General features: G+C 37.6%; 1 protein-coding gene across 4 annotated transcripts in view; it reads right to left on the reverse strand.

Annotated features, from left to right (window-relative positions):
* Positions 1 to 20,122, reverse strand: part of NDST2 (N-deacetylase and N-sulfotransferase 2) — a 1,311,836-nt gene that overhangs the window by 108,359 nt on the left and 1,183,355 nt on the right. For all 4 annotated transcript variants that reach the window (XM_044056100.1, XM_044056101.1, XM_044056099.1 and 1 more), the window contains one exon: positions 1,432 to 1,606. In XM_044056100.1, the coding sequence (XP_043912035.1) occupies positions 1,432 to 1,606 (175 nt within the window). The remainder of the gene's footprint in view (positions 1 to 1,431; positions 1,607 to 20,122) is intronic.

Below are 20,122 nucleotides of genomic sequence, written 5' to 3' on the forward strand. Positions count from 1 at the left end.
GTTTCCTCCAAATTCTTAAACTCGCTTTAGGACTGGGGTCCAAACAGGAACTCCTTTTCTAAAGAAGCATCAGAGAGATTTCTGCTTTATCACGCTCTGGCAGAGACTATTCTCTTAGCCAAACTACATCCTAATCAATGACCTCGTGGCAGCTGCCCTGTTTGATGCTTCCAAGGCATCAAAGCCATATTTAAGATTGACTGGTGACCTGGGAGCTGTAACTGTACAAACAGAGCAACTCTTTCTGGAGAGCTTTATTTTCCATCTCCAGTATCTTTTGTTTCATATGCTCCCAGAGGGTCTCCTGGTATTTAATCAAATTAAATTGGCAATTCAAAGCTTTCATGGCCAGAACAGATGAAGCATAAACTGCTATCATTTGGCAAAGGATTTTTGGAAATGAGGCCCTTGGCTCCATTGGATTCCGAGGAGACCACCTCAGGATCTCAGTGCTTGTGGGACTCATTCACTCGGTACAACCAGTCTTGTTTCCTAGGGGCAGGGGTTGAGAGTTAGTCTACAGGGATGCTGAAACTTTAGCAAGGATACAAATCCTCTGGGAAGTAGGGAAAAGGCAACTGCAAACTCTGAACCAGACCATTATATATATGCAATATAGCCTGATATACTTTTGAAAGACTGCTTAGGGAAGGAACTAGGACGCACTTCATTAGCATGCATGCTAGAATGGGTTTGTTGAGGAGGTAGCTTTGTTAAAACTGGCAAGTTAGAGGGCAAGAAGACTTAAAGGGAGAAGAGAGAACAAAGGAATACATGTGCAAACTCAGGCCAAAAAGTGCTTGTTGTTTGGCTTTGACCTGTGTTATTTCACACTATTCCCTTTCCAATTTGAATTTGCTACAATAAGTACAATAAGGCAAGTGATGAGTCTTAAGTTACATAATGACAGAAACCAAAAGCTGTCTAACGTGAATGTCTCATACTAAACCTGTCACGTTCCCTTGTTGCAATATTAGAGAATACTACCACGTGGCACTTCATCTTCCCAAAATAAATAAATAAAGAGATAAACACCTGCTTCTGATGTGGTTCTATGGTATCTACTTATTTTCCCAAATACACAATTACAAAATTAACAATCCTACTAAAGAATGAAAACATTATCTGTCCTACTATTCTAGACCCAGCCAACTTCTTCCCCCTGGATATGTACTGCAACACAGTGTTAAGCAAAACAGGGGAAGTTGGTATAACTCAGCTACCTCTCTTTCAGTTTCTGAATGTAAACAACTGAATATCTACAAAAGCATGTTTCCTCCTCCAAAATTTGACAACACCTCAGTTGCAGAGTTCTCATCAAAGTATTTTCCTTCTCATCAATGTTTTCCAAAAATAAAAAAAAAACATTTTAAATGCAAATTACTTCAGGGGGAAATAATGGAAAAAGTGCAAGGATTACAGATTCTTTACCTGGTACCAGGAGTAGGCTCGATCTGCTGGATTGATAAAGATGGTGATAATTTTAGCTCTAGGCAGAAGAGCGGCAGTTCGCTTGGGTGCTACCTCAGAGCTGAAGTAGTTTGCACTTTTTTCAAACATAAAGTCTGTGCTGGCATTTGATGGTAAGGGAAAAAAGTCCATATACCTAGAAAAGAAATGAGAGACATCAACGTCATTATTTTTTATAAACATTTTTTACTGGTTTTATAAGGAAAGCGTGACAAGGGACATGGCCGACAGCTTTAAGTACTAAACAAAGACAATTATGTAGGAACCAAATGACTGAATGGAATCCAGCATTTTCTGGAGGTAGGGGTGCTTTCAGATCCACCTGCACCTCATTCCCTAAAATGTCTCTATATCAATTTGTCGACAGTTCACTTCCGTGAACCTTTCTTTATTGACCTGAAACCACCAAAGTTCAGTTCCACGAATGTTCACATCGAAAAAATATTTCACCGGGGAAAGGAAGCACTTGGCCAACACTACACCAGAACACTCACCGCAGTATGTCAAACTCATCAAAGTGGGGGGATGCACCTCCCACACCACCCTAACTGTATATACCAACTCTGAGATCACACTAGGGTGGGGAAAAGAGTAAATTTGTGTTGTTGGCCATCTACTTCCATTCCCTATTTAAATATTTTGCTGATGTAAATGTTTGCAGAACTGAACATTTGGTGGTTTCAGGTTGAAGTAGAAAGGTTTGCGGAAGTGACAAATTGATATAGGCCCCCCAATGCATAAGTTCAAAGGGTCCCAAACTACAGTATAACTTAAACACTCTAGTCAACAAAATTCTGTTCATTGTTGGTGACAAGTGGTCATTAATCAGCTGTTTATTGATTTAGCAACCAGATACCTCTTAAGCATTAATTCAACTACAAAATATGACCAAATAAAAACAAAAATACTCATACAAAACAAAAACAAAGTGCCAGAATATTCTAAGAGTTTTGTCTTGTCCCATACAATATGCGTCATAACACTTATAACTAAAAATGAGCTCTTCATAATTTATACAATAGCCCACAGCAAGTTTCTTTACAAGAGTCTCGGCAACTGATACAAGCTGTCTTTTCCTCTCCAAAGTTAACCATCAAATAAGCCCGTAAGAATAAACGTACACATTATTCATATGCTTATTCGCACACATGTGATCAGTAGCTGTGATTGAGGAGGAAAGAGGGATACACTGCTTCCTAGATTCCAAAAGAAAGATGGAATTCCCTGACACTGTATACTTTAACAAATACAATAACAAAATAAAAATATTATGCAGTTATATGAGTTGTAGTATAAACTATTAAAATACTACTACTAATGTGTAACAATAGTTTTGTAAAATATGCCTCATGCATTGCCCCCTGATTTATTAGGCAGGACACTTTAACTGTATCACATATGTCTATAACCACACAATGAGTGTGCCCTAGTGCAGTCTGAAACTACAGTTCTTGGATAGTCAGTGGTTCAGTCAACAGGTCACATGCTGCTGTGGAATAAACACACTTGCAAGTATGCAGTGCAAACACACAGCATGACATTCCAGTTTCAACATCCCACAAGAACAGGCTACAGCTAGGAATTCAAATATTATTTTAAGCCTTGAGAAAGTCTGTTTTCATTTTAGGAATCTTGACAGTGGAAGACGTTTCCTCTCGACAGCATGCTCTTATCGGAGACTTTCTAAGACGGCTGCACATTAAGTAACTGCTTGTTTTTAGCTCTCCCAGTATGAAAACAGAAACTCAGCAGAGAAGGCCACGACTTGCGTTTGTGGGTAAATTTCAATAACTGGCTACTAAGTGCACTGCCTGGATGCCAGGAATAAAGAAATACAGAAGACCTGGAAAAAATCAGCTACAAAATGTGAGGGAGAAACACTGACTGGGGAAAGGTCTACAGCTGTTCAGCAAAAAGTAATGCAACCTTCAGACATGACTTCCAGTAACCTACAGGAAGATATAAAGACAATTGCATACAGACCTGGTTAAAATAAACAAAACACTGATGAAGTATACCAACACAAACAACAAAAGGCTGGAAAAAATGGAAGAAGCTTTAAACAGATATTCAGAGGAGATGATAAACCTACAACAAAAGGCTGGAAAAAATGGAAGAAGCTTTAAACAGATATTCAGAGGAGATGATAAACCTGCAAGAATCAGAAGTCGAAATGAAGAAAAGGCTGGCTGAATATGAAACTGCTTAGGAAGAGACGTTTCAAAAAATAATAGAATCGGAGGACAGAGCACAAAAGGGAAAATCTGAGATTTTCAGCTATGCCAGAGAAGCTGGAAGGAACAGACTGCATTAATTTTATGAAAGCACAAATAAGCAACTGGACTGGTATTCCACAGCAGGAGTTGTTACTTGAAAGGGCACATTGTGTGTACACTCTAAACCTAGCTATAAGAAAGCAGCCTAGACCTTTAATAGCAAAGATACAAACCTACCAGCAGGAGGAGTTGATTCTAACAAAACTGTGGCAGAAGGACAAAACACAAAAAATCGGGAGACAGCAAAGTGTCTGTGGAGAATGATTACTCATTGTACACTAGGTGGAAGAGGAGTAAATTAATTCCACTATTCAGGGAATGTCAAGACGCAGGTGTGAGATTCAAACTGCCATATCCAGCTGTCTTTAAGGTATTCTTCCCTGCAGGGACAAAATATTTTTTTGATGAAGTGCATGCTAAGGAGGAAATAGAAAAGTTTGTCCAACAGAAAGTGAGCTGTGAAAACAGAAGGAAATTCTGCTTCTTTTTCTTCTGCTAATAAAGACCACAGACAAACTGTTAACTGTGAAACCTTTTCCAGTTCTTTAACAGAAAATGCTGGAGAGAAGGAAGGGAGCATGAGAGCTGACTAGGAGAATTGAGAGTACTTTGGAAATGAAGCAGAAACAGGATTTGGGCGATGGAGAAGAACAATAATAAAACCAGTAACTTACTGTGGGATTACAATGCAATAATTATATTTGTGAAACATGACAGAACAAGAGAATCTGGAAATATTGGACTTTTTCAAAATTTCTTGGGACTTGTGGGTGACTATAAAGTATATGCCCTACTTCATGACATTAACATTCGGAAAAATGCTTTGGGGAGGAGAAGAGAGGGGAGAAAGCTAACTGTAAGTAAAGAAAATATTTTCTTTTCTTAATAGTACAGCATTTGTGTTGTATGGTTTTCTTTGTATGCTATTTTTAAGTGTAATAAGGATTGTAAACGGGTGTTGTTTTTTTATTTTTACCTCCCCTTCTCTCTTTCTTCTTGTACAGTTTTGAGAAATATAAGCAATGCAATGTAAAAAAAAAAAAGTTGGTTAAAATAACAACGTTAAAATTAATATGCTTTTTCCCATTCTTTTATGGGGAAATGACTGGATTAAGGACCCCAGATGATTAGTTTTAAGAGAGAGCAAGTAAATGAAAAAGAATATTAAATATTATGAGGCTTTTTTTCTAGCAAATGCATGTGTACTTAGTAGCAATTCTGCAGCTGGTCTTCATGTTCAATTAAACTTGAAGTTTTCTCATTTTTTTTGTTTTGAAATGCAATGGGGATACTAACATAAACAGCTGCATGTTTTTTTTTCTTTTTCTCACTTCCTCTCTTTTTCTTTGTTCAGTTTTAAGAAATGTAGGCACTGCAATGTAAAAAAGGAAAGAGAGGGAGGGGGAAGGTCTGATTAAGACAGTATAACAAAAGAAAAATCAGTGTTTTTGTCCCATGCTTGCATGGGGTAATGACTGGGTTAAGACCCTAGACGTTATCCAGTGGTAAGTTTATTACAAAAGCAAGTAAATGAAAAAGAATATTGAATATTTTAAGGCTTTTTTCTGGTAAAGAAGATATACTTAGCAGTTTTGTGTCAGGTGTGCATGTCACTAGAAGACAATTTGATGAAGAGAAATGGCTTGGAGAAAGTGTTTACTGAAAGCATTCAAGTGTTTTCTCAGCTGTGAGAGCTATAAAGACAGACAAAATCAAACAGCACTTACTAATAGCACAGGCTGTACCATGCATCTTTTCTTTTTGGTTAACTCTAACCTGTCTGTGTGGATATAAACTTAGAACTTTTGTTCTTATTGAGGAAGCAAAAATTTCAATATTTGAAGATGTGCACAGTCTTGTGTGTTATTATTAAGTTGATATGATTTAGGTGGATTTTAGGGGTGGTTTGCTCTGTTTGAGGGCTTTCAAAAAAATCAAAAAAAAGTTCTGTAAGACGTGGCATAGGCTCGAATGGATATGACAAGAAACAACTCTATAAAAGACCAACCTGCCAAACAGTATATGTATGTAACATAAAAGTTGGAACTAGACATATAACAAAACAGCAGCTATACATAAAAGGTGGTAATCCTAACTATATAGGAAAATAATGCTTTCTGTAATGTCTTTCAATCTGAATGGTCTTACAGATAAATATAACAAAGAAAGAGTAATGAGCTATATTAAAAAATGTAGAGTGCAGACAGCTATGCTACAGGAGACACACCTGGAAATAACTGAACATGTGAATTTGATAAAAAAGTTTTTCAGGATGGTTATTCAATGGAATACCTGGGGCAAAGGAAAAGAGGAGTACTTATATTAATTGCAAGAGGTGCACCAATAGTGATACAAGAGGAAAAATAATAATGGAAAATGTATAGTACACTAAGGGGCTACTGGCAAGGGAGAAAGATTACACTGACATGTACTTACATTCCACCTAAAACTGCTACAATGGAGCTGAAGAAAATACTTGGAGAAATTATCAGCTTTCAGCAAGAAGTATTACTTATATGTGGAGTCTGGAATTTGGTTTGCAACAGTGAAGATGTCTCTGGGGGGGCAAAGAAGGGAAATATAGCAAAAGAGGGTAGATTTTGAAGAAAGTTGTGAAAATGTTTGGCATAGAAAATGTGCTTTTCAGTACTAGGAGTTTGGAGTGACTTTACATATTATTCTCCAAAATACAAAAACTGGGCTAGGCTAGACAGAATTTACATCTCACAGGAACATGTGGATTTAACTGAAGGTCTTGAAACACACCCAATAACTATTTCAGATCATGTGCCAATAATAACTAAAATAAAAATGCATGCTAATGAAATAAAAATGAGACACTGGCACTTTCCTACCTATCGTTGAAAAGAGAGGAATTTAAGGAATGGGTTTTGGAATTAATTCAGGAGCTACTAGAGAAGACATAACTTTCTTCTGAAACTATAGCTAGGGAGTGGGATAAAATTAAAGTGGGGTTTAAAACTAGGGTGGAAATAAAGGAAATGGAGAAATGGTTAAGAAGTAACTGACAAATGTTAAAGTATTGCAAAATAGGGGAGATCTCTCAGAACAAGAAAATCAGCAACTGCAGAATGCTAAAGAGAAACTAAGGGATTACCTTCATAATATGCACAAGTTTAGAAGGACTGCTGTTAAGCAACTGTGTTTGACAATAATTCTAGAGCACAAAAATGTTTAGCACAAGACTCAGGCAACAGAAAGTGGAAAGCGCTGTCACCAAGATTAGGGAGCCAAGGAATATAACAAGAGATCCTGTAGAAGTATTAGAAATATTTCGGAAGTTTTATGAAAGTTTGTAAAAAGAAATCAAGAAAAGGTGCAAATGGAAATGTTTATGGAAGAATTAAATATGCCAAGGTTAGAGGCAGACGAGACTCAATTACTAACAGGACAGGAAGAGGTGAGATAAAAATGGCTATATATAACCAATCTACAGGAAAGTCAGGAATATATGGTATTCCTGTGGAAGTTTGAAAGCTAGGAGAGAAAAAACTGATAAAGAGCTGGAAGGTTTTGTTTTAACAGTATTTTAAGAGGAGGAGAAATATCAGCATCCTGGAAGAAAGCAGTGGTAATGGTGGTAACTAAAGAGGGTAATGATCCATTGTATCCAGCTTCATACAGGCCCACTTCAATAATAAACCATGATTATAAAGTGCTTATGTCTATAATGGGTAAAAGAATGGCAAAAGTGATCCCAAAATTGATAGATACGATCAGTGTGGTTTTGTGGAGGGGAGGCAAACATTTTCCAATATTAACAGAACACCGATGATCCACAGGGAAGCAGAATGTAAGAAAGTACCACTGTTACTGGTGGGTCTTGATGCAGTATTTCACAGAGTAGACTGGGACTTCCTGAGCAGGGCAATGGAAGCATTTGCTTCCCCTGATACAATTATAAGGTTGATTAGCAGTATACATGAGGGATAGGAGGTGAAAATTAAAATGGATGGGGTCCTCCCTGATAACTTAGACTTGACTAGAGGAACCAGGCAGGGTTGTCCGCTTTTCCCTTTGTTGTTTGCATTATATTTAGAACCACTGGCAAAGAAAATAAGGGACTCAGAAATTCAAGGATATAACTGGTATGGTAGTGAGGGAAAGCTGGCTCTGTTTGCAGATATTATTTTATACATGACAAAACCAGAATGGGACATTACAGTGTTGTGGGATATTGTAAGAGTGTTTCAAATCTTCTCAGGATACAAAATTAATGAAGCTAAAACAAAGGCAATAGCAGTGAATTATGTACTCACACACAAATTGGACTAACAATATCCATATTTATGGGAACATGATAAAATTAAGTATTTAGGAGTATGGATTAAAAATGACTCTGTTGTGGCAGCTAAGGATATGTGGGAAGAGACTAAACAGAAGATAACACAAAAATTGAGAAACTGAAAGCTTTGTTGTTACTGTATAAGGATATGGATACTAAGATACAAGCAAATAAAATGGTTTTAGTCCCTTTAGTCTTATACACAGGTCAAGCACATTTTTATCAACCGGAGAGAAGCTGTGGATAGCAATTAAGGAGTTGAAGGATTTTATCTGGGAAGGGAAGACAGGAAGAGTCAAGTGGGATACACTGATTCTTCCAATACAACAAGGTGGACTATACTTGCCCAATTTGAGGAGTTATTTTAGAGCAACACAGTTAAAAGACTCTTATACATAGCACAAGCAGAAAAATATAATTCAAAGTGCAAAGGAATGATGAAGATATGGGGGGCTCAAGAAATAAGGAGAGATTGGAAATTTGGATGCAGACTCTTAAGGATAACAATAAAAATCATACAGAGAATTACATTCATAAAACAGTAAGAAATAAACCAGCACAGGAATGGAGAAAAGAGATTCTGCTGATAGGGATGACCGTGGTTACGGATATAGATACAAGGCAAGAGGGGGCTGAAATTTATTGGAAAAAAACTGGCAAAGGAACCAAGGTATTGGGAGCAAATAACTAGAAAGGGAAAGGTAATAGAGTGGGAAGAGGACAATAATTTATTTGGACTGAAGATTAGAGATTGCCTTACCTATCAGGAATTGATATCAGAGTACAGGCAAAGACAAAGAAATAGGGATCTTAAATGAAAGACCAACACTGATATGAGTTTTTAATAAAATCTATAACAGAAGCTGCTGTTAAAAAAGGAATAATTAGTAGAGCATATAACATATTGCATGATAGCTATAAAAATCAATCAGAGGAGCCATTCACAAAAAGACAATGGGGGATATATGCGCATCCCCCAAACATGCAACAAAGTCTAGAAGATTTAGGATCTTTGCCTGGCAGTGGTATTTTAAAATTTTAAATACATAGGTATTTTTATACCCCAAGTAGACCCCAAAGAATTTTTCCTCAGGTGGCTAGCAAATATGGGAGGTGTGACGGGCAGGAAAGAGGTGGCTAGGAGCATATTTTTTGGGAGTGTAGGGAGCTGGGAGACTTTAGGGATTCCCTGTGGAACGCTCAGTTGGAGATGCTGGGTGAGAAGATTGGCTTGACAGGGGAGATGATTTTTTTGAGCTATGATACAGAATAGGAATTCCCTAGACATAGTAAAGCCTTGCTGAGTCTAATTATGGTGGCTGCCAAAAAAGCAATTACTAGAAAATGGAAATCAAAGTCTAGACCAACTTTATTAGAAGTAGTGAATGTAGTACCGGAGATAAAACAACTGGAACTGGGAACTTTAGAAAAGGGAAGGAGCAAACTCCATAGGAAAAAAATGGGAATTGTGTGAACAGTATATGCAGAGAAGGAATGAGGTTTAAGAGGCAGGATTTGAATGAGCCATGTGATGCTTAACTGACAATGACTGGGTAGATTATAAGTGATGTATAATGTTTGCAACTACAGTTGTTTCAATGGTGTCTGTAATGTCTAATGTTTGCAACTAAAGTGATGTCAATGTATGTTTTTCATTTACATAAACGTAAGACTGCCTATGTCATACATGACAATTTAATAAAGATGTTTATTAGAAAAAAATAGCATGCTCTTATCAAGCTAGTTAGAAGAAACAAGTTGTTGGCTTGCTAACAATACTTGTAAAGTAAGCTTAAAAAAGTATTAAACCATTTTGTAATACAAAATTAATGAAGATAAAACAAAGGCTATAGTCATAAATTATGTAACCACACAAAAATTGGTTCAGCAACCATACCTCTCAACATCAGTGCAAAAAATCTGGGCAAAGGCTCAAAAACAGGGACAGACTTCAAATATTTCTCTTAGAAAGTTGATAGAATAAAATGATTTGTCTTAGCATGTACAGTATTTTTCTGAAGAATATGAAGTCGAAAACACAAATGTATATCCTTATTTAGTGACATCAATCCTCAGTTCATCCCAGTAATTGGCCAGAAAATCACAAATTTTATGAGGAACAGATGAAAAATATCAGGCAAAAATCTGGACAGTTGAGAGGTATGAGCAATGCATATATTTATGGAGGCATATTAAGATGAAGTATTTAGGAATATGGATTAAAAAAGTGTCTGTTACGGCAACTAAAGATATGTGGGAAGAGACTAAACAAAAGATAAAAAACTGAGAAACTGTAAGTTCATGTTTATGATATGGATAGTAGGATGCAAAACATGTTTTAAGTCCCTTTAACTTTAAATACAAGTCATTCATATTTTTATCAACCACGGGAAAAGTTGTGGACATTAATAAAGAGTAGAGGGAATTCATCTGGGAGGGGAAGAAGGCAAAAATTAAATGGGATAAGCTGATTCTTCGGTGGAACTTGGTTTATGACTAATTTGAATGGATATTTTAGAGCTTCAGAGTTAAGGCTCATATACATAAGACAAACAGAAGATTATAATTCAAAGTGGAAAGGGTTGATGATGAAACAGGGAGGGGTCAAGAAATAAGGCCAGAGATGGACTACGGTTGTAGATTCTTAAGGAGAATAATAACTATATAAAATAGTATATTCATAAAACTGCAGAGTATAATAAGAACTAAGCCAAAACAGGAATACAGAAAGGATATTTTGCCAAAAGGGATGACTGCAAGTAGAGGTACAGAGAACAGGCAAGAGAGGCCTGGAATTTACTGGAGAAAACTTGCAAAAAATGCAAGGTATTAGGAGCAAACAACTAGACAGGGAAAGGTATTACAGTAGAATGAGGCCAAGAAGAAAGTACTGACAGCAGGTTATAGACTGCTTTCCCTACCAGGAACTGATTTCAAAACATAACCAAAGAGGAAGGGATAGGGGAGTCCTAAAATGACCTGCCTGGTAAGAGAGTTTTTAGTCAAATCTTGAACAGAATTGCAATTTTAAAATGGATATTTAGTAGGGCATATAAAATGTTGCATGATAACTATATGAATCAATCAGAAGAGGTTAGAAAAGATAGAAAGAGAGACGAGAAAAGCAATTTATGAGGGAACAATTTGAGGATGTGTATGACTCCCAAGTATGAAACAAAATCCAGAAAGTTTAGGATTTTAGCTTGGAAGTGTTTGCATAGATATTTTAACACCCCGAGAGGGGTCCTCCGGCAGCTAGGAAATGCTGGAGGTGTGATGGAAAAGGAAAAGAAAAAGACAACTGGGCATATGTTTTTGGGGAATGCAATGAGTAAGCAGATTTTTAAAATTCCCTACAGAATACTTTGTCAAAAATGCTGGGGGAGTAAACAATTGTAAAGGAAAGTTGTGCAAAATCTTACCATAACCAAAGATGTCCTTCTCTTTCCTGTTGCAGTATTCTACATGTGGGTTTACCCTTCTTCCTTCCAGTTCATCAGCCAGGATTCAAAAGATTTTCAGTCCCTCTAGATACGTCGGACGTCTGACGTGACAGCAGGAACATGGGCCATAAATGTGACGTCTGCACGCATCAGCCTCAAAACCTAAAAAGCCCCAGTTGGAGCCAGTCCTATAAGGGCATAGCCTGTCTACTGTCACCCAGCAGAGCAAATGCAACCTGATAGGAGGGGAAGGAGGGAGGGAAGGAATACTGCAACATGGAAGAGAAGGACATCTATGGTTATGGTAAGATTTTACACAACTTTCCTATGTCCTTCTATTTCAATATTGCAGTATTCTACATGTGAGTGAGTACCAAGGCTTTCTGAGAATTGGGTGGTGGCCTAGAAAAGGTTTCTAGGAATCTGTGTAGGATAGCCCTGGCAAACCCTGCCCTGGCTCTGGAGATATGGTCTAGCTTGTAGTGCTTGGTGAAGGTGTGCACAGAGGACCAAGTGGTTGCCTCAAGTATGGTGTTGGTATCTAGCCCTTTAAAGAAGGCTCCAGAAGAGGCCATTGCTCTGGTGGAGTGGGCTTTGACACTGCCCTACAAGGTCTTCCCATGGTGAAGTTAACAGCAGTTAATGGCCCTGGATATCCAAGCCGATATGGTCTGTTTGATCCTCACTTTCCCCAGAGCCCTGGGGTAGAAGGAGACAAACAATTGGTCTGGTTTCCTAATGAGCTTGGTTTTATGGAGGTAAAACCTAAGTTGCCTGTGGACATCAAGGGAATGAAGTATGCTCTCACTATCCCCCTGCGGGTTGGGGAAAAATGTAGGCAGGTGAATGGCCTAGTTCAAGGATAGGTCATTCACTACTTTGGGTGTGAATGAGGGATTGGTCCAGAGAGTCCCCTTGTCAAGGTGGAAGCCATAAGAGCTTGCAGCTCTGAGACCCTTCTGGCTGAGGTTAGAGCTACCAACAAAACAGTTTTCCATGTGAAAAATTTTATGGGAGCCTTGTCTGCTGGCTCAAAAGGGGCTAAAGTGAGTTTCTCTAATACATAGTTAAGGTCCCACGGAGGGGAGGAGGTTTCCTGGGTGGTCTCAAAGGTAGTACCCCTTTGAGAAAAAAATTAGCTGGAAGTCTGGATGCAAGGGGAGTGTCCATAGGTAAACAGGCAGAAATTGCAGATAAATGTACTTTTAGAGATGAGTACGCCAGTCCTGTCTGCATTAGCTCACAAAGGTAAGACAAGATTAGAGGAATGTCGCTTTCCAGTGGGTCCAACTATCTTTTGTGACACCAAATAGAAAACCTTTTCCACTTTGAAAGATAGGATTTTCTTGTGTTGGGTTTCCTGGCCTCCTGCATGAAATTTAGTACATCTTCGTTGTACAGATGTCCAAAGGGGATCAGAATCCTATCAGCTACAGGGGGAGCTGCACGGATCGCCACTGTGGGTGAATGCAAGTCCCCTTGTGCTGTGTGAGCAGGTTCACTGAGGGGGGTAACTTGTAGTGACTGCCTTTGGACAAATGAAGGAGGAGGGGGAACCATGCTGTCTTGGCCAATAAGGAGTTATCAGCAAGATTTTTGGTGAGACTTGCTGAATTTTCAGCAATACCCTCTAAATCAAGGGGAAGGGGGAATGCATACAGAAATTTCCCCTTCCAGGGTATTGAGAAGGCACCTGTTGCCAGTGCCTTGGGGTTAGGTGTCCTGGTGCAGTAACCGGGGAGTTGCCTGTTTATGGAGGTGGCGAACAGGTCTATTTGAGGTATACCCCCACCTATGGACCAGATTCAGGAAAACATCTCTTTGAAGCATCCATTCGTGGTTGTTTGAGATGGTCCTGCTTAGGTGATCTTCCTGGGAGCTGTGAAGGGAGGGTATGTAGGCTGCCTGTAGAGTAATTCCCTGTTAGGTGGCTGTATCCCACACCTACAGAGCTAGTCTGCACAGGAGGTAAGATTTTGTCCCTCCCTGTTTGTTGAGATACCACAGGACTGTGGTGGTGTCCGTGAATATCTTGAGAAGGCCTTTCTCTAGATAGGGTAGGAAGGCCTGTAAAGCAAGGAGGATTGCTCTCATTTCTCTGAAGTTTATGTGTTCTAGTTTGTGTCTGTCTGTCCACAAACCTTGCACTTTTCTTAGTCCTATGGTTGCTCCCCATCTCAGATCTGAGGCATCTGTATGCATAGTCTGGGAGGGTGTGGATGCTTGAAGAGGGAGGTCTGGGTTCTTATTCACCTGATCCACCCACCATCGCAATTCCTGCTTCAAGCAGGGAAAGAGGGGAACCCTGAAGTCTAGGGGATGGGAGTGCTCAGTCCACACTGACCAAAGATACCATTGTAGTTTCCTCAAGTGCAGTTTCGCTAAGGCCAACATAGATATGGTGGCTGCCATGTAACCCAGAAGTCTCAGAAATTGCCTTGCTGTCAATTCTGAAACTTGAAGGGCTTCCAGTAGGTGGCATGACAGGGACACCACCTTCTCTGGTGGTGGGAAGACCTTCATAAGGTCTGAACACACCCTGTTTGCTTAATCAATTACAAACCATTTAAAAAAAAACACACAAAAGTTAAAAGACCTTTAGACAACATTTAAGCTATACAACTTGTTACCAAAAAGTTAAAAAAAACAATGAATAATAAAACTTACACTTGATGAGCTTTCAATTTTAAAGTACTAGCAATAGAAACTTGGTCATTAAGTCTGGCTAATCTAGATGCATCAAGCCTGAGTTGCCAAAGCAATTCCCTAGCCTCCAAAATATCTTCCCATGGGCCACCGCTAGGGTTAACTGCAACACAGTCCAAGCCAAAAAAGTGGTGACCATAGAAAGAAATATGCTTAGCTAAAGAATTGTTCAAGTTATTTTTCCTAATGCTTAAAGTGTGTTCGTATATACATTCCTTAACTTCCTTTTAGTTTTTCCCACATAGTAGCAAGCATAAGCAACTAGATAACAACGAACTCAGATGGAAGTACTGTAGAACACACTGCTCGTACACCAGGATACAGCAACAAAAATTTATTGTAAATCCATACAACATGAAACTCCAGTTAAGCGCTTTCAACTGTTGGTCACAGTCTTCCTCAGAACAATAAAATCAGCATAGTCAATCCCTTATATAGTCTCCTTAATTGAATTATTGCATACAAAAAAACGCCAAATATTTTAAAGTCATACTGTCTGTGTGTTAATATCATGTTAAAAACAACTATTTATATAATAAGTGAATAGATGAACTTGTTTCCATCTTTTAAAAAAATCTCACATATATATGTTTTGTAAAAATATCCACTTATAGATATTGTAATGTGTACTAAAACAAAAAAATACATACATACAGTTATGAATTTCTTTAAAAATTATAATCAACAATAGGTTGCATATAGTACATAAATATTAAATTATCATTGTGTATAGTAATATAATACGTTAGATATAAAATAAAATAAAATAAAAATTGCTAAATCCACATAAACGTTTAAAAATCTGTTCTAATACAATCAAGTTTGGGCTACGTAATAGCCTACAGTAGAAAATATGTGTTGTGTTTGCATTTGCTGTGTGGGCCAACAAGCTGTGTAAACTAAAGTACCCTATTACTTCCTACATGATCTAAAATCACAAATATATTAATTTCATAGTAAGGCTAGAAAAGGTTTGATGCTGATGTAATCATTCAAACCAGGTTTTCTAGTTGAGTCAGTGAGAATCTGCCATCTGCTTTCTTTGAGGGCCAACTCCATTTTCCAATTACTTCCAAAAGGTGCAAGATGGACCTGATCAATGATGGTAAATTTAAAATTGTGTTCAATATCTTTCTCGGAGATGTGTCTGTATAGGGCATTTTTGGTGTCACATTTCTGTATCCTATACTGATGTTCGTACATCCTCTTCTTGAACTGCCTTTCTGTTTTTCCTATGTAGTGTGCGTTACATCGTGTACATAAAGCCACATATACTATTCCCATGGAATTACAGTTCCCCGTCAAACTTGAAATGTAAGTGCGGTTGATGTCATCCAGCCTCAAAACTTTATCCTGGTTAATATATCTACATTGTTTACACCTCCCGCATTTTGTTGTTCCTTTGGAACCTTCTCTCAAATCTCTGTGCCTGATGTCACTAGTTCTCTCCAGCAGACGTTTGACATTGGGAGCAGTCTTATATACACATTTAGGATATTTACCTAACATCTCTTCCATATGCAACGCAGCTAACAATTCCCAGTGTCTGCTGAGGATATCTGTTATGAAATGAGTGTATGGTGTGTACGTCAGGACACAAACTCTTCCACTAAAGGCATCCTCCTTCTCTTTCTTCTTTTCTATGCAATAATTGCCTAAGACAGGCACATATTTAAGTCCCCACTGACCCTGTACATAATTAATCATTTCAGTGACCATCTTTTCTGGATAACCTCGATCCAAGAAAAGAATTTTGATGCATTCGAGTTCCGTCTTCATGAGGTCCTTAGTAGATGTCATCCTAGCTACTCGGATGCATTGGCCTTTAAGTATGTTCTTGAAGACGTGGGGAGGGTGATTGCTGGTATAATGAATGTAATCGTTAGAGAAGGTAGGCTTTCTATATACTTTAGAGATAAAACCCTCTTCATTGTGACTGATGAATGTGTCTAAATACGAAATTTCACTACAACTATAACTATAGGTAAATTTCAAAAATTCAGTAGTAGAATTAAGAAATTTCATAAATTCGTCTAGTCTCTCCACTGATGAGTTCCATAAAATAAAAATATCGTCTAGATATCTAACGTAATAGGAAATGTCTGGATAGAATTCACTCGTGAATACATACTTCGACTCCCATTCAAGCATTACCAGGTTTGCATACATGGGAGCACACGCTGCTCCCATGGCCACTCCCCTGGTCTGCTTGAAATATTCTCCTTGAAAAGCTAGAAAATTGTAATCTAGCACCAATCCCATCATATCACAGATCAAGTTGGTTTTATCCCAGGTGAACCCTGAATATTTACGTAAGCTACAGGCAAAAAATTCCAACCCTTCGTCCTTAGGAATACTTGAAAACAAATCTTTAATATCTATTGTGAGATGTATTAAATTAGGATGCCATTTGTCATTAGTCAGTTCTCCCAAAAACCTCCAAGAATCTTTCATGATATGGGGAATTGAGTCGTAAATATTTTTTAACCACCTATCAATCAGTTGACCTATCTTGAAAGTTTTGGATCTAGATCCAGATACTATGGGCCGAAAGGGAGGGTTGTCCAAAGACTTGTGCACCTTAGGTATCCCGACTATTTTGGCCAAAATAGGATAATCAGTCTTTAAAAATGTGTATGTATCATTTGATATCCTATTATCAATCAAATATTCCTCTATACACAGATCTATTCTTTTATGTCCAATATTTATTTGGTTCATAGATATATTTTCATAGTTTCCTGACTCGTATAACAGATTATGTATTGCTTCATTGTATTCGTTGGTGTAAAATAATACCGCCCCACCTCCCTTGTCGGGCTTCATGATTCTAATATCTCTGTTACATAAGAATTTCTCCAAGCTGTCTCTTTCTGATACTGCTAAATTGTCATCATATTTAATCTTATCTTTCTTAATATTCTTGTGTACCCAGTAGATATCATTACACACCATTTTTTCATAATTTGATATGAATGGATTACTCACAGGGATATATGTACTTTTCTTCCTGAGGTCGGTACCTGCTATACCGATAGGGTTCCCTTTCTTATTAGCGTTAGAATCAGTGCTCTTATCAAATTGTACTGCCAAATTAAGCCGTCTACAGTACATCTTGACCTCCTTGATGTTGTCAACTATATTCATCCCTGTCATGGGGATAAATTTCATCCCCTTGCTCAATAATTTAACAAAATCACTATCTATCTATCCCTATCTCTGTGTAGTTGTACACTTTAAACCCTTCATACACAGTTATGTTGGGACGTTGGTTGTCAGTATTGTCAGTGTTATTCTCCTTACTAGCTGTTGCCTCAATATAAGGATACTTGCTATCACCATTGCATAGTCTGTTCGAAACAGATTCATGGTGTGATAACAATATAGATCCACTGTTATATGTATTATCATTATGATGTAAGGAGGTTACTGACTGTTCACTTTCAATCTTCTCTTTACGCTTAATCAGTACTTGTGGAAATTTCTTGCTGGAAAAAACCTCCCCCCCTGAAAATTTTCTTCCCTAAAACTACCCTTAGGTGGTTTTCGCATACTGTGGTTGTTGTTCCGATTACTGTCTAGGGGTCTGTGGGAGGGCCACACATATGCTCTGTTGTTCTTATACAATTCTAGATCACGGGTAATTTTTCTGTTTTTTCTCTCCACAATCCCTGATATTTTGTTGTCCGCTACTGTGTATTGTTTTGTGTATAACTCTTTCCAATATTCAAAATCTTTGTGATTAATAATAGTATAATTCATACTTTCCACCTCGTTAGTCAGTTTAAGAAGTTTTTCGTCGTAACATTTGATCAATATTTTCATAAATGCATAGCCAAAACTATCAAATAGGTTGTTGAATTCCTTCATAGTGTCTAACCCATATTCTATCCCCAAGGGTAGTTTAAAAAACCTCAAACCCTTGGGTACCACCTTTAATTTAAGACACCTGGCCAAGTAACTACAATCAGCTTTGGTGTTCTTGTGTGCCACAAGTTTTCTACCAAAATCATAAATGAGATCTCCCAAAGATGCATATGTCTGTTCAGTATTTGAATATTTTCTTTTATATGCGGTATCTACATCAGCGTCAAAAAAAATCAACACTTTCATCTAAAAATTGTTCAATCAATCCATCCTTATTACATTCTCTAATAGTACATTTGTTGTTATTAGTACAATTGCTTCTTTTCTGTTCAAAATTCCCCTTTTCCTGATTAGTAATGGTTCTAGTTTTACCTCGACCAAAACTCGGTGAAACATCTGATACATTCTGAATGACAGTACCTTTGGGGGCCGACGTGGCCTTTAATTTTCCTTGTTCATACGTCTTGACCAAAGGAAATTCCTTCAGTCGAGCTCCGGTTTTGTATTTTTCCCGTCGCGCCCTACTAAGGCTGAAGTCAAAAGTGAAGTCCTGCTCAGATACGTTGTACAGGTGTTCACTAAAAAGTTGGCCGTCGTCGTTTTTAAGTAAATCCAGTCCCTCTCCATTAATAGCCTTGTCCTTATCAGGTAAATCAATGGTGGTAGTAGCGGTGTTACGAATGTTGTCAAACACGCCATCAGTATCTCTCAACTCTTTAGGATAGCCACGATCGGGCGTACATAGTACGTCGACCACGTACTGTTCGGGAGATGACGCTGTTACGACAGCTTTACGCTTACAACGCTCCGCCTCATCTGAAACACTTGTCTCGACGTCATCGGATTCAAAGGCTTCCATCCCTTTGTTGGGTTTTACCTTGTCAGTAGCTGCGGTTGCTAAACTAGTAACCAATTCCATAAGTTTATGCACTTCGTCTTGTAGAGAAGACAGTTCAGCTCTGAGAGATTCCACATCATCCTTGCACGATAAAGCAGAGCCAGGTTCCACAGGTCCATCCATCTCGAATTACACCCACAACGTGAAGAATAAGCAACTAGATAACAACGAACTCAGACAGAAGTACTGTAGAACACACTGCTCGTACACCAGGATACAGCAACAAAAATTTATTGTAAATCCATACAACATGAAACTCCGGTTAAGCACTTTCAACTGTTGGTCACAGTCTTCCTCAGAACAATAAAATCAGCATAGTCAATCCCTTATATAGTCTCCTTAATTGAATTATTGCATACAAAAAACCGCCAAATATTTTAAAGTCATACTGTCTGTGTGTTAATATCATGTTAAAAACAACTATTTATATAATAAGTGAATAGATGAACTTGTTTCCATCTTTTAAAAAAATCTCACATATATATGTTTTGTAAAAATATCCACTTATAGATATTCAAATAAAGAAAAAACCTCCACAAGGATGCTTGCTGTTATAGGAAAGATCTTTATTAAAACAAATTAAAATCCTGAAGCCAGATAAAAGATGTTAGATATAAAATAAAATTTATTTATTTTATATCTAACGTATTATATTACTATACACAATGATAATTTAATATTTATGTACTATATGCAACCTATTGTTGATTATAATTTTTAAAGAAATTCATAACTGTATGTATGTATTTTTTGTTTTAGTACACATTACAATATCTATAAGTGGATATTTTTACAAAAAATATATATGTGAGATTTTTTTAAAAGATGGAAACAAGTTCATCTATTCACTTATTATATAAATAGTTGTTTTTAACATGATATTAACACACAGACAGTATGACTTTAAAATATTTGGCGGTTTTTTGTATGCAATAATTCAATTAAGGAGACTATATAAGGGATTGACTATGCTGATTTTATTGTTCTGAGGAAGACTGTGACCAACAGTTGAAAGCGCTTAACCGGAGTTTCATGTTGTATGGATTTACAATAAATTTTTGTTGCTGTATCCTGGTGTATGAGCAGTGTGTTCTACAGTACTTCCATCTGAGTTCGTTGTTATCTAGTTGCTTATTCTTCACGTTGTGGGTGTAAT

This window comes from Protopterus annectens, chromosome 14.part0 (assembly GCF_019279795.1).
Source record: "Protopterus annectens isolate FY-2018-M chromosome 14.part0, PAN1.0, whole genome shotgun sequence".
NCBI classification, from domain to species: domain Eukaryota; kingdom Metazoa; phylum Chordata; order Ceratodontiformes; family Protopteridae; genus Protopterus; species Protopterus annectens.